This window comes from Ylistrum balloti, unplaced genomic scaffold (assembly GCF_031769215.1).
Source record: "Ylistrum balloti isolate Yb309-2 unplaced genomic scaffold, AGI_CSIRO_Ybal_v1 Utg370682, whole genome shotgun sequence".
Lineage (NCBI taxonomy): Eukaryota > Metazoa > Mollusca > Bivalvia > Pectinida > Pectinidae > Ylistrum > Ylistrum balloti.
The window spans coordinates 354332-369838 of NW_026782411.1; the positions used below are offsets into that span (position 1 = coordinate 354332).

General features: G+C 33.9%; 3 protein-coding genes across 3 annotated transcripts in view; 1 reads left to right on the forward strand and 2 right to left on the reverse strand.

Annotated features, from left to right (window-relative positions):
* Positions 1–1529, reverse strand: part of LOC132557506 (probable phospholipid-transporting ATPase IIB) — a 32731-nt gene extending 31202 nt beyond the window's left edge. The window contains exon 1 of the mRNA XM_060222001.1: positions 1456–1529. Within this exon, the coding sequence (XP_060077984.1) occupies positions 1456–1529 (74 nt within the window). The remainder of the gene's footprint in view (positions 1–1455) is intronic.
* A 309-nt stretch (positions 1530–1838) lies between these two features.
* On the forward strand, positions 1839–6968 carry LOC132557511 (uncharacterized). Its single transcript, XM_060222006.1, has 6 exons — positions 1839–1903; positions 2909–3095; positions 4256–4336; positions 4560–4749; positions 5459–5594; positions 5974–6968. Exons 1-6 carry the CDS (start codon positions 1883–1885, stop codon positions 6202–6204), a joined length of 846 nt encoding a protein of 281 aa, XP_060077989.1. The 5' UTR covers positions 1839–1882; the 3' UTR covers positions 6205–6968.
* Positions 6969–9957: 2989 nt separating this feature from the next.
* On the reverse strand, positions 9958–14590 carry LOC132557508 (AFG2-interacting ribosome maturation factor-like). The gene is made up of 5 exons (XM_060222004.1): positions 14533–14590; positions 12135–12440; positions 11439–11618; positions 10767–10882; positions 9958–10476 (listed from the first exon to the last, which is right to left on the reverse strand). Exons 2-5 carry the CDS (start codon positions 12437–12439, stop codon positions 10433–10435), a joined length of 645 nt encoding a protein of 214 aa, XP_060077987.1. The 5' UTR covers position 12440; positions 14533–14590; the 3' UTR covers positions 9958–10432.
* Between the last annotated feature and the right edge of the window lie 917 nt (positions 14591–15507).

The following is a 15507-nucleotide window of genomic DNA, read 5'->3' on the forward strand; positions in this document are numbered from 1 at the left end:
AGTACATAACAATTTTAGCAAATTACATGTGGGAAGCACAATAGCTTACCATGTTAAAGAAATACTCTTTAGTAAACTGAAGATATAGCTAAAACTTCATAATATACCTGATGGAGTCAGATAGTGGTCTCATCAATATTTAGTATAAACCTATATTATTTTCTATTTTGTTTCAAAAGTATCTTGTGATTAACCTACTGTTATTGCCAGTCTTAAGTCTGGTTTGAATTCTCAGCTTAGCCATGACAGAGAATTTAATTTCAAGGCTCCCCATTAAAACATTTCCATGTTCCACACTTCAAAGTCATTTTTACTGAGAAGAAAAAACTATTTCTTAGTGAATTAGTTACTCATATTAACTTTTCATCATTTCTGAAGCTTCCAAAATACAGTGATTTTCGAAGGATAAGAAATTGAAACAAGAGAAAACCATAAAAAGTGTTAAAACAGAAATTGTTTCTAAACACCAACAGAGGTATGGCTATCAATAAAATATAATTAATTCCATTTTTTTTTCTTTTGCATTACTTTTACTTTCCTCAATGGAAAATACACTAAATATCAACAGTGTCTAACAGTAAACTTTTCAATGATGTATGAAATAAAACTGTTATAGGAAGGAGCAAGGAAAACGATCCTGCAACTGTTGGGCTTTGAAAGGACCTTTCGATCCATGTGCAATATGCATGTAAAAATGACAATTTCTTTTCACAATAATTGCTTCAATGCCAACCCAAGTGTGGATAACTTATTCATCTCACTTTATATAGGGCCAGACAACTGACATTCGTGGACTCCAGGCCAATATAAAAAGCTGATAAAACATCAGAATACATCGGACTAGTCTCTATCCTGACACTCTACTACTTGACTAAAGGTCAAATCCAACTATCCAAGCTATAGTAAGGTGGCCTGAACTCTCAACTTCTATACTCCCCTCCTCACAAATTCTTTATCCCCGAAGATATCGACAACCTAGGTTCCTTAGCTTTAAGGAAGCAATTATGGCTTCCTTCCGTTGATTGAGAAATGGAACCAAATCTATAAAAGTAAAGGGTAGTAACAAAGATAGCTTACCCCTACTTTGGCTCGAAGTAGCGACCTTTTAGTTTCCAGCTAAAATCTAGCTAAAGGAAATATTTCTACAAACCAGTCTGATGATGGCCTCTCATTATCAACTTCAACAAAATATCAACAACTGTTACACAGCATTCCATTGTTAGAAACATATATCAAGTCCAAAAAATGCGCAACAATCAGAATCCGCTATCGTTGTATGATTAATCGTCTCTGACTCTGATACTTATCACCCGATTCATATTAATCATAGACCGGCAATTCATGATACACACAGTCACAGGTTTAACTTGCCATGTTTTCCTTCCATGTTAAAAATCTAAAGTATGTTTACATTCATGTCTTTTACAAACTGTTTAAACTGTAAAACTAGATTACCTGGATAATCTTGAGAATTTCACTTTCAATGAACGTTTGGAAGATCCATAAAAACTACTTCTATTTACAGGCATTGGTCACACTCTCCAGAAAATTGGCATGCCGCTTAGATCATTTAGTTGTAATTTTCGAATACTACTTCCGGATTAGCATAAAGTCAATCATCCTCTTCCATATGCTTACACTTGATGGAGCATTACCTCAATTTAATATAATTTTCGGGATATAGTGAATAGTACAAGTTTGAACATTCAGATGTGTTGCCTAATTATTTCTTTTGAAAACTTAAGCGACTTAACAACCGGAAGTGAACAGGTGCTATGGCTGCCTGACAACAGACGCTACACTGAGATCCCTTTCCATTTAAAATGTGATATAAAACAATTTCTCTAGAAAAGAGCACCGTCTGATACATTCACAAGGAATCATGAATACTCAACATCATGAGGTAATTCTGAAACAACGAACATGTTGGAAATCCCCAATCTTAATTTTGACCGTGGTAGCCCTAATTTTATGAATTTCACGCAAGAATGGCCGAGAATAGATGCTGCATTATAAGCTGTACAGTATATTCTCAGGCTTTAAGACCGCAAAAGGGTATGACCCACGTCTCACTTCTGGTCACGCAAAACTTAACGTAGTTAAAAGGTTTTGGCAGTATTGAAAAATCAAGTTTTAACACGTGTATGTTTAAACAGTAAAACCCTTGTAAACATGGCTTTGTTCATTCTGGGATGGAAAATAAACTACTTCCACAGCCCTACGTCATCAATCATCAAACCTAGTAACCAGTATTAGACCATATAGGAAATATTTAATGGTGTTTTGATACAGACCATATTGATATCTTGTCGTAAATTTATACAAGATGGATGTACTTGAAAGATACAAACTTGTAAGTATTTCAACTGGTATTTATTTACAGATAGGAATCTGCAGTCTGGTTTATTTTATAAGAAACAAGAAGACTGTGTGTGTTCTCCTATTTCTAAATTTAATGCAGGAAGCCAAATGGTTGGGGGGGGAGAGAGGGGGAGAAAGGATATATATTAAGGGATGGATCTAGAGACGTAAAACCAACCAGGTAATAATGTTATAACAGTTCAAACTATAAAACATCTTCAAGTGATTTATTTTAATATTCATTGGCTTGGTATAGCAGTGCAAGAGAATATAAGTATAAGGGGAGATAACTACCAAGTTTTATTCATGACAACTGAATAAGAGTGGATGCAATTACAGTCCTTGGTCCAGATATTGAAATTTTGATGGACTTATACCTGGCATGTATGTCATAATGTTGTAAGTGAGCATCTAGTGTTGAGATGTTTATGAACATTAGATGTGTCCAAAAAAGGGATTTCATTTTAACCAATATTGTGATGGAGCAGGTAGTATCTAAAAAAAAAAATTATATGAAGACTGTACTAAATTCATCTTACTCCTGCAGACTGATGTGGATCCCTTCCTGTGTACCTGTGGACCATGTAGACGGTTCTGGAAGGAAAACTTCAACGACGCCACCGAACTTCTTAGTGAGCCAGCCATGAGTCGTGCAAGTGGGTCAGCATCTGTACCATCCCACAGTCATATATGTAAAATTGGTGATCGTGTTATGGTGCAAGACAAATATCCAGGTAAATTTACTGATGAGTCCTAATGAGAAAGGGACTGAGTGAATGTACTGTAAGATCAAAACATCGATAGTTTTATTAACCTATGTGACAGCATTAATTTTGTTTTGTCCTCAAAATATCAAAATTATTCTAATTGTTTAATGCTGTTCACATTCACAGTTTCATTGATTCCATACTTTGAAAGACTGTTGCTTGTTAACTAAAGCAAAATGTTGTCTGTATTATAATTGTAACTGGATGTCAAAAAGTGGAAGATAAAAGAAGTAAGAAAAAAACAAAAAAATTGGTTCTGAAATAAGCTGATGAATTGAATTTTTATGCTTATTTGAATCATTCTTATAAGAATGTTGACCATATTCAATGTTTATTTTGAATATTATAAAGAAGAAAAAAAGAATATTAATGAGAAAATTAAAAGGCTAGATTTCTTTTAGTCTTTTGACCATAAAAAATTCAACCCTGGAGAAATTCTCACCTTGTGGAGACAGTAGTTAAAAGATTACCAATTTATCTATTTCATTTAATATTGTGACTTCCATACAAAGTTCTATAATTCAAAATCCTATCCACCATACTGCCCCTAAGTACCTTAATAGTGTTTATTAGGTTCATGTTTCTAACATACTGATGCATCTGCTGTGTATTGGCAAAGAATTCAAAATTTTAATCATGCATTATTTGCTATGATCAGAATGACATTCAAAATCAAACATTTGAAATTTCAAAAGAAAAATATGTATTTTATTATGTAACAAAAATAATACTTATATGTATGGCCTACACACACAGCACAGGGTGGGGGAAGGTTTGGTTTGGGAGGGGCTGGTTTTTTTTAATCTATTATATTTTTTTATGTTTTTTTACCTCACATGTAAAAAAATCATCACTCTTCTTCTACAAATCATTTCCCAGTGATCCTGTATTTATAACAAAATATCTATGGTATCCAAAAAGAGAGAAAATGACTTATTAATAAAGTGAATGATCCGCTGTTTCTTCAGTATCCTTGTATTTTTCTTCAGCTGATAAATGTATATATAATGTTTTGAAACATATTCATTTGTATTTGGAGCTAAAACAGGGAGAGAAAGAGGTTCCTCTCCAGTGGTATGTTAATTTTTGTTTCTACATATTAACATCAGATTGTTTCTTATTTACAGGCACAGTGAAGTTTGTAGGTGTTGTTGATGACAGTTCCATCGCCCCACAGTTGTATGTAGGGGTCAAGCTTGATGACAACGGTAATGCTTTATTTCTGCTGAAGTGGTTATCAAACTGACATGAAAACCTCTAACTCGCAAGATTGGTTAAACAAACACTCATTGTCATTGCTTCATTTCAGATGCAAATGTAATTATAAATCAAGCCTCTCTTTGTTCAAATTTTATTCTATTATCAAAAAATATTTGTTTAATAATGAAAGAGAGATTATTTTACCAAGTGTCATTTCCTCTACTTCTACAGTGAACTCCGTACATAATGGAGTGTTTAAGGGTAAGCGATACTTTCACTGTCCCCGGGGACATGGAGCCATGGTGCGCTATACTGAGGTGACACCTCTCAAGGGCTACAAAACTACCCCACCTCTTCATGGCAACTACATGTTCCCCAGCTGGGATGAGGTAAAAAAGAGGAGAGGTGATCGATATAAAAAGTAAGTACTTTTTTCTTAGTTGTCTGGTTTGAAGCAAGCTAAATTTGCTGTAACATGGCCTTCATTAACCTGTCATCCATCAGGCTTTTCATGAATTGTTCTGCAAAAACCATTTTGCTAGTAAATTCTCAGGATGAAAATGGACCTAGTTCATGAAAGGTAATTACCTTGAACCACATTCAAGATCACAGAGTTCTAAGTTGATAAAATGTTATAATCATTTTTTTCTGTTTAATCAAAAAACCCGAAATAATGATATCTGGCCAATACATTTCGAGGATAACCTCTGACCTTTGTATGATACAGAAAGGTGTTTTTCCTGTTCATTAAGATTCTACTTTTGTGTAGAGTCTGCAAATTAAAAAGGAGTTTTGTAGTGCTCTAAAACAAAGAAAGAAATAGCAAATTAAAATGTTCACTGTTTCCATGCTGGTAGCCAGATTTAAATTGGTATGCATTGTATTACATATAAAGCTGCAGATATCAGATATAAGAGATTGAAGTTTGTATGAGTGGGATTTTGACATTTGGTTTAGAACAATACAATATATAAAAGGACAGGTAAATGGGCCCCTTGATTTTAGCTTTACACATTGTAGAATTAATGAAAAGCACTTGCAAGACTCAGCATCAACAATCATGAAAAACTGATATGCAATCAAGTGTCTTTATAGAGAAAAATGATCTATAACAATTATGTGTTTGACAGACTTGTGGAGATCTACAGAAATGCTGGTATCGAGCCCCCTGATACTGTGATACCCCCTGCTCCAGGATACAATCAGCCCAAACATAGGGTAGAACCCCTCATCCATGTCAGCGACCCCTTCGACATAGGACTCAAGGTAGGATGATTCACATTAACAACATGATATATCATTACCAGTGTACTATAGTATTTATCTAAAGTCAAAATAATAAAGCTACTTATTCAGTACATTTTTTGTGATAATTGTGACCCTGGTAAATATTAGCAGCCATATACAGCTGAGCTAGAGAGAACTTTATCTTGATTAATTGAGTGCGGGACTAGAAAGCCTGAGGTCTCTGGTTCAAACCCTAAGAGACCCTGAAATAAATAATGTCTTCTGTTACATAATTATGATCACTGCTAATCACTGAACACCTTATCGGGACCAAGTACATCGTCTGGGGTCTGGATTAGACAAGATACTTTAAGAGATCTACCATGTTTTCCTAATAACATGTTGCTTTTATTGAAAGGATCGTGAGCGAAAGATAATACGGGAAAAACAGCACCATGAATCATTTATTGAGGATCGGGAAAAGCAAGAACTGCGGAGGGCACAACAACACTTTGAGGGCCACAACGATTCTGATCGTATGGTACAAACATTTCTCAAGTTACAACGTGCCTTCAAGGAAGGCGAGAACATTTCTAAGAAACGATCAAACTGGGAAGTTCAAAGTAATAATTCAGACTCTGATGACTGATTTGTGGAAAATGTGGACAACATCAAAATGTTGTTAGAGCTAATGAAGGTTTTCACAGCATTTATATACTTATCAACTTTGGTGCCATTTTCTCTGTTGTTATGGCCACTAATGGGTTGACATCACCATGAAGTATATTTTGAAAAAAGTGTATGTGTACGTGGTACGTATATACTTTTCATTATTTCCAAATTCTTAGCCCTGGTTGTTTTTTTTCTGTCATGGACTTCATGCTTTACCTATAGTTATCAAAGCTGCTATATTTTGTTTCTGAGTTTTGGTATTTTGATGATGTTTGTATTAAAAGTCATGTGGAATATACTGATGACTAACAGCTAGATATGCTGTGAAGGTAAATTTTATGGTGCATTATAACACGTAATGTTCAAGTGATTGTCTTTGCAGTCTTGGAGATAAAAGAATATGTATGATCAAATTTACATGGTTTCCTGAGGAAAAACATACACAGAATATCAATTTAGTTTTCAGGAAAACTGAACCCTATGGTGAACCATCATCAAATTTTTATCTTCTTCACTCTGCCAGTTACTTGATATTTTTGAATGTGGATGATATAATTGTTTAATGGTCTCGACCTTCGACTTCCTATTCCCTTCAGAAGTATAAAGTGTAGATTGGTGCTGTGTCAGACTTGTACACAATAAATTAAAAACAAAAAATCTATATACATTTTGTACCATATTTTATACAGCATACATGTATCTTTAAAGAAATAAATAAATATCATACATATCTGATAAATTTTGCCAAATACAAAATCATAGATTCATTTTGATTTTCATATATTTTTAAGAAATACAAATTGAAGATTGGAAGGAAATTATTTTCCAAAATCTGTGTGTTACTGTGGTGTATTTATAAGCATTGGCCTAGAAACACTAGAAAAACTTTTCATGAGTGTTATGTTGTTTTCTATATATTTTATAGATATAGAATGATGCTTGTACATCTTTTATACAAGGTATACATATATATATATATATATAGATATATATATACAATCTATTAAAACCTTGTTATTGATAACAGTATATTATCATGAATAAATCAACCAATATATATGCGTTGATGATCTAATATACTTTTGTATATAATTCATAAAATGTTATGTTATTTACTAAACAGTCTGTGATAGCTGAAATCTCCATTATTATTAAAATTAATGAAATACTGCATTTGATGTCAAATCAAAATCCAACCAAGAGGAAAAAAAATATAGCCTATTTAATTTCACTATGTTTAAGAGTAAACAGTATAAATCATTAATATTTGTCATCACAATTCTAGATATCAACCTTTATTACAAGTAAAAACAAATGCAGCTGTCTCTTTGTGTACTGATGACAGCATTGGTCTAGAGAAAAGAAAATATTAATGCAGTCAGAATGAAAATTTCTGTTGTGTGGCAAGAGATTTGTACTACTTGCTTCAATAGATGAGTTGTTTACATTTCCATCCATATATATACTGTATCCACTAAGGAAAATACAACAATAAAATCATTTATACTTGTTTTAAAACATTTTCTATACTGTTTGTTTTCTTTTTATTGTGCAACTGAAGCTGAAAATGCTGAATTTCACCATTCTAAATTCTCTATTCTGTATTTTTGTAAAGAATATTGTATATATAGACATAATGCTCTGCTTTCCTAAGATGTAATTGATGTAACACTTTGCCTTCCTAAGTTGTACTTAGTGTAATACTCTGCTTTCCTATGATGTAATTATGTAACACTTTGCCTTCCCAGGATGTAACTGATGTAAAACTCTGCCTGTCTATGATGAAATTGGTGTAAAAATCTGCCTTCCTAGGATGTAATGGATGTAAAAATCTGCCTTCCTAGGATGTAATCGATGTAAACCTCTGCCTTCCTAAGATGTAATTGATGTAAAACTCTGCCTGTCTATGATGAAATTGGTGTAAAAATCTACCTTCCTAGGATGTAATGGATGTAAAAATCTGCCTTCCTAGGATGTAATTGATGTAAAACTCTGCCTTCCTAAGATGTAATTGATGTAATATACTGCCTTCCTAAGATGTAATTGATGTAAAACTCTGCCTTCCTATGATGAAATTGGTGTAAAAATCTGCCTTCCTAGGATGTAATGGATGTAAAAATCTGCCTTCCTAGGATGTAATTGATGTAAAACTCTGCCTTCCTAAGATGTAATTGATGTAACACACTGCCTTCCTAAGTTGTAATTGATGTAACATACTGCCTTCCTAAGATGTAATTGATGTAAAACTCTGCCTTCCTATGATGAAATTGGTGTAAAAATCTGCCTTCCTAGGATGTAATGGATGTAAAAATCTGCCTTCCTAGGATGTAATTGATGTAAACCTCTGCCTTCATAAGATGTAATTGATGTAAAACTCTGCCTGTCTATGATGAAATTGGTGTAAAAATCTGCCTTCCTAGGACGTAATGGATGTAAAAATCTGCCTTCCTAGGATGTAATTGATGTAAAACTCTGCCTTCCTAAGATGTAATTGATGTAACACACTGCCTTCCTAAGTTGTAATTGATGTAACATACTGCCTTCCTAAGATGTAATTGATGTAAAACTCTGCCTTCCTATGATGAAATTGGTGTAAAAATCTGCCTTCCTAGGATGTAATTGATGTAAAACTCTGCCTTCCTAAGATCTAATTGATGTAATATACTGCCTTCCTAAGATGTAATTGATGTAAAACTCTGCCTTCCTATGACGAAATTGGTGTAAAAATCTGCGTTCCTAGGATGTAATGGATGTAAAAATCTGCCTTTATAGGATGTAATTGATGTAAAACTCTGCCTTCCTAGGATGTAATTGATGTAACACACTGCCTTCCTAAGATGTAATTGATGTAACACACTGCCTTCCTAAGATGTAATTGGTGTAACACACTGCCTTCCTATGATGAAATTGGTGTAAAAATCTGCCTTCCTAGGATGTAATTGATGTAAAACTCTGCCTTCCTAAGATGTAATTGATGTAATATACTGCCTTCCTAAGATGTAATTGATGTAAAAATCTGCCTTCCTATGATGAAATTGGTAATTGGATGTAAAAACACACTGCCTTCCTAAGATGTTGATGTAACACACTGCCTTCCTAAGATGTAATTGATGTACTGCCTTCCTAAGATGTAATTGATGTAACACATCTGCCTTCCTAGGATGTAATGGATGTAAAAATCTGCCTTCCTAGGATGTAATTGATGTAAAACTCTGCCTTCCTATTGATGTAACACATGTAATTGATGTAACACACTGCCTTCCTATGATGAAATTGGTGTAAAAATCTGCCTTCCTAGGATGTAATGGATGTAAAAATCTGCCTTCCTAGGATGTAATTGATGTAAAACTCTGCCTTCCTAAGATGTAATTGATGTAACACACTGCCTTCCTAAGATGTAATTGATGTAACACACTGCCTTCCTAAGATGTAATTGATGTAACACACTGCCTTCCTAAGATGTAATTGATGTAACACACTGCCTTCCTAAGATGCAAACCAGTGAACATTTGTTTCAAAGTTAAGAAGCTACATGTATGTTGCAGACAAACTTGAAAACAAAGATTGAGGTCACCAAGAGGCAAACAAATGATATATGATTATGTCTAAATCCCTAGATAATTGTTGATGACCATGGACCTCAGAAAGAAGGGATTTCAATTAAGGTGACATATAGGGGATTTTTTTCAGTTCACAACAAACTCGCATACAGTAAATGAAAATTCAAAGCCTCATTTACATACATTTATTCTTTGTTAAATTTCATTATTTATCAATCATAAAAATACATTATATATAAAAGATTAAACTCTTCAGTACTCAATAAAGACAAGATTTTTAAAAGTGACCACACAAGATAAGTGCATTATGACATCATCTGCCATACCTGCACTTCTTGTAGCTCTGCAATACATAGATTGGCAGTTTTATCTGGTTCTTAGCTCATCAAGTTCTACCATCACAAAACTGTACTGGAAATCTTGGTATTGAACATCTGATACATCCTTTTTCATTGCTATAATATGGATACTCCAAAGTGACCTCCTGGAGTCTGTGATATAGTGTCAGTAATACCTGTGATCAGTGTCCAGACTGACTTCTAGTATGTACTGGTAATCAGCAGTCCTGTTTCTGGTATTTATTTATACCATATACATCTACTGAGCAGAAACGTACCATTGTGGGTTTATCAATCCATTTTCCATTCAAAGCTTTTCCTCCAGAAATAAGGTCAAGTATACCATCTTCTCTGAAACAAGAAATATTTCCATAATTTTACATTGCAAGGGAGACAACTTCTTCTGTGATAAACATGTTTAATAATGACATCAGATAAATGCCTTAAATTAGGTTTTTATCCAAAAAAAGGAATGTCATTCTTGTTAATAAAAAAATTTTGTGAAAAAGGAGTGTTTCCCATTGTTCAGCACACATGATCAAAACTTTCTAAAAAAAATATTGATAGTGTATCATCAAATTTATTAACTTGTATAAAGGGTGACCACACTGTAGATGATGTGACCACAATCCTTACAATACCTTGGAACTGTTTCTGAATGTCATTATCATCACCATTCCAGGTAGTATTATCAGGCAAGTGTGTAGATTTGTCCTCCAGTCTGAACTGGTCGAGGATATGAACCCGAGCCCAGTATCTACATCCCGCAAACAAAATATACAAATCATTAGTATCATATACATTGCAACTTCCCTCGTCTTAGTTTGGTCATTACAGCCAGCAACTTTTTATACAGTCAATATACTATTATCATGATTTGATAACATGTATCTTTCCATTTTCATACTTTATATCTGATGCTAACTGCATCAAAAACAGCAAGTTTGCAACACTGCCATGGTTTATATTAGGTGAGAGTTACGGTCACGTACAAGTACCGCTATACTATTTCCTACTCTGCTACTTTTTAACGATGTATGTCTATTCTGTTTGATCAATATGACATTTAAATCATCTGTCAGACCCCTGCATTTTTTTCAATTAAGTGGATTTTTGTCCTCAAAATATCGATTTATTACTAACTGAAATATCTAATGCATTGTAAATCAACAAAGACACTGATAAAAATCATCATGTCGAAAAATATAGCACATACATGTTACTACCTTATGTACTTATCAAATGGACAAATTTTCAACCAAGGCAAAATAAATGTTAAAACATATGGTTTTATCAAATCAATAGAATGTTACCTCTGTAGAAACAATTGCTCTGTATCCTGAAGCCATTCAAGCATGTCTGCTATTGATGGCCTGGTGGCAGATCCTGAGGTTACAGTGATCAAGTCAAGCGAAACACAATTCTTTGTATATAAATCAGTGGAATATTTGCACTGCTTTGAGATCTTTCCACATAATTCATGTAATGTAGACCTGGGTGGAAAAAATGGTTAAGATATTTTGATAAAATCACTTGACTTTATGGTAGTATCTTAAAACATCAATAAGTTCATAATAATACACATTCTAATGTATATCATAATAAAGCTGTTTCTTTTTTGCTTTCTATGAAATCACATGGACTTGGCATGAATTCCTGACCCACAGTCCATATGTATGTATTATAATCACAATAATACATACATATGGACTATGGGTCAGAATTCATGCCAAGTCCCTGTGTATGAAATAGCATATTTCTACACTGAATCAATTAAACTTATATACATGTCCACCTATTTTTGTTTATTTTCATATTGTTATTTTATTTTTTTTTATACACATATGAAAAAGATACAATGCATATCTTTTTTTTCTTCCAATGTAATTTCCCAATGTAAGAGGTTACAGGTTTTCTTCTGCAACAGACATTACTCCATTAACTAGATCAAAAACTAAATATGTAATATCATGTGTTTAAGCTACAGGAAAGTCAAGAATAAGACTTACAGCTTTTCTTGCATGATGACAAGTTTGGCATCAACTTCTTGTTGTACTTTGTGCAGCAGTTTATCTTTGACATCAGGTAACTGTGATGTGAGAGCTGTCAGTTGAATATTTGTAACACTGTGGCAGGAGGAGAACTGCTCTGTTAGGTTGTTCAGTGTCACAACATGTGGTCTTAACTCTGTCAGGACCAAACTCCAGGTTGATACACATTGTTGTACAATTTTGAAAGATTTTTGTAACTGACGCAGCAGCAATTTGAGTTCTCCATTATCATTATCGCACTGTAGATTTTGTTTACTGCACATACTAATAATGAAAAAAAATTAGATTTATCAAGCTCCACAGGATATCAATCGCAACAAGCTCAGAGTAAGTTGGTTATCATCTTATTAGTATTGTCAGCCAGTTTCACCCAGAACTTTGTTGGCTTCATCATGATCAGGTCATTGCAAATAAGAAAATATTTTCCGGAATTACATAAAGTGTGAGCAAGTTTACATGTGACATTATAATGGAAATCATGTAGGTGACCTTCCTTGACCTTTAAAGAAGGTCAAGCAAGGTCACACATATGATCTAGTTTGTCCCTATTCCTCAACGGTCCAGCATATCGTGTAAGCTATCAGGAATATCAGGAACACCCAGAACCTACACTAGAGTAATGATGTTGGCTCTATTCCTTGGTTAATTTTATCAAGGTAGTTACTCAATAATTGAAATCCATTGTCAATATCAGATAATTTTGCACAGAGTGACTTTGTATAATGAATTAAAACTTGGATGTTACACCATCTTGCTCCACTCTTTGGCACCTTTTGTCACCCTAAACTGATTGAGCAACCTAACTCTGCCTTTACACAATTCTCTAAACATATAAATCACATGCTATCATTGGTTCAAAATATATAAATAAGACATACAGTAAGAAGAAGCCCAATAGGCCTGCATCGCTCACCTGGTATTCAATGTTCATCAAAAATAGAATCAGTGATAATAACACACCTATATTGACATATACACCATTTGCATTCAAAGTGGGCACATCCAATCCATTTTAACAAATTTCAACAACAGAAACCTTCTCATACTCATCTCTAAACAGTGACAGTTTTGATGAGGATTTTTACTAAATGCTGTTTCTTTTTTTTCCACAAAATCTGTTGGGCTTTGACCACAAAAATGCCATTCCACCAAATATGCAACTTTATCCTTGTGACCTTCAATATGAGTCATGGTCATTATTTTTTTTTTGCAACCATTGTCAGTCATAATCCCAGGAAACTAAACCACAAATACAATGCTTCTGCACATTTTTCATAGTCAGAAGAAGTTGTTGTGATCTTGAATAAGGGCCAACATCATTTCTTTTCTCAAACTATGTTGGACTTTATCATAGGAATATGTCAGCCAAATACCATGCTTCTGCACATTTTGGTTAGCCAGAAGTAGTTGTTTTAAGGTTTTGACAAATTTAACCCTTGTGATCTTGAATAAGGGTCAAGGTAATTTCTTTTCACAAACTTTTCTGGGGTTTATCTCAGCAATCTACCAGCAAATAACATGACATTTGGTTTGTTAGTTAAAGAGAAGAATTTGTTTAAATGGAAGAAATGACGCTGGACAGACGACAGGAGACAGATGGATGGACAGACTAGACACTGCACCACGTCATAAGCTCACTTGGCCCTTTGGGCAGTCAGTGGTGATTTCTCTCAGTCAAAAACAAGGACTCACATCTATCTAGGCTAGCTAGAATCATTTGATGTCAGCAGTGCAGTACATGTAAGAGTTGTCTATCTTCGTTCAATAAATTTGACTTTCAATTTTGATAGCAGGCCTGACCGATCCACTACTACTAGAAGAACATACATTCAGTAGATTCAATAAATTTCATTTCTCCTATTAAAAGATGAAATTTTATGTGCAAACAAACACAATTATATCAAAAAAGTATATTATGTATATAAAATATACAGACATTACATTAAATTATTTAAGTAACAGCAATATTCAGCATGTCTGAAATCTAATTGTTTTTCATCATTATCAGATATAATATTTTGTTTGGTTAATTTTAGTTTGAACAATTAATGAATGCACCTGCTGATGTTGCTGTCTTACAAGCATCAGTTGAGTCTTAGTGTTAGCACCGAATCTGAATAGTCTCATTACCAAGTCTGAAGGGTTCAGACTATCTATCCCCGACTTTATTATTGTCTTGGTCGCGGTCGATACCTAGACAATGTAAAATCATGGATAGGTAGTCCGAATCCTTACAATCATTGCTATGACGTACGATATCGAAGAATCATTTTAGTCACCAGTGTATCTTTATGACTTAAAAAGCAAGATTTCGCAACACAATACACGGTAATTGTTTGGTAAAACTGTCACATACTTATCCGAACATCATTATCTGTTATACGTCAATAATCAACATCACCATGTGCTCGCTGCAGGTCTGCCATGTTTTGATCATGTGACGGTACGATATCTTAGTCATTGAAACGTTTTACAGATACCTCTAACTTAAGCTTCCGTTTGATAAAGAACAGGATAATTCAAAACACAAGCGCGGAAATAGGCATTAGGACACATAGAGAGGAATAAAGGTATGATTTACTTCTTTCTATTTAAGATATTGATATAAGTTAATACCACGAAGTTGTTACTCAAAATTATGTTATATAACGACGAACGCTCATGTACATTTCATGATCACAGCTATACATAGGTATTCGTTGCACGCAAATAATATTTAGCCTAGCCTACTCGGCTGTATTATTACAAGTAGTATGGATATATCGTTCATCCTACAGTAATTTTTAACTAAAGTCTACATAGTACAGGCCTAGCTTTTGTCTTCAACTCAACATTGGTATATGCTATTCCCAGCGGTCTTAGTATCGTTCTACAGTTCCCAACTTCTGTAATTATAACTGGTACTGAAGTGAAGTCGCTCAGTGCTTGGTAATGACTGTTTAAGTCCCTTTTGTCTGTTTATTTGCAAAGTAAAATTCACCTAGCGCCAGCCTATTAGGATGCCATAACTAGATCAACGCTATAATATAAGATCCTTCAAATATGATTTGTTTTCAATGCTGCAATGCATATGTAGAAATTGAACTGTGTAACCCCAAAATTCATAATCAGAAATGACATCAAGAAGAAATTAAAAGTTACCACTTTCTTCAAAAACCATGTCTTCACTGCACATGTACACATGAATGGTTAAAGAGACAAAGGCATATGTACACTATGGAAAAATTGTGTGGCACAGCTTAGGCTATGCATATGGGTCACTTCTATGTTGGTGTTAATGCAGGCTTGATAAATATCGGAAAAGTGTGGATAGAACATATAACATCTAATT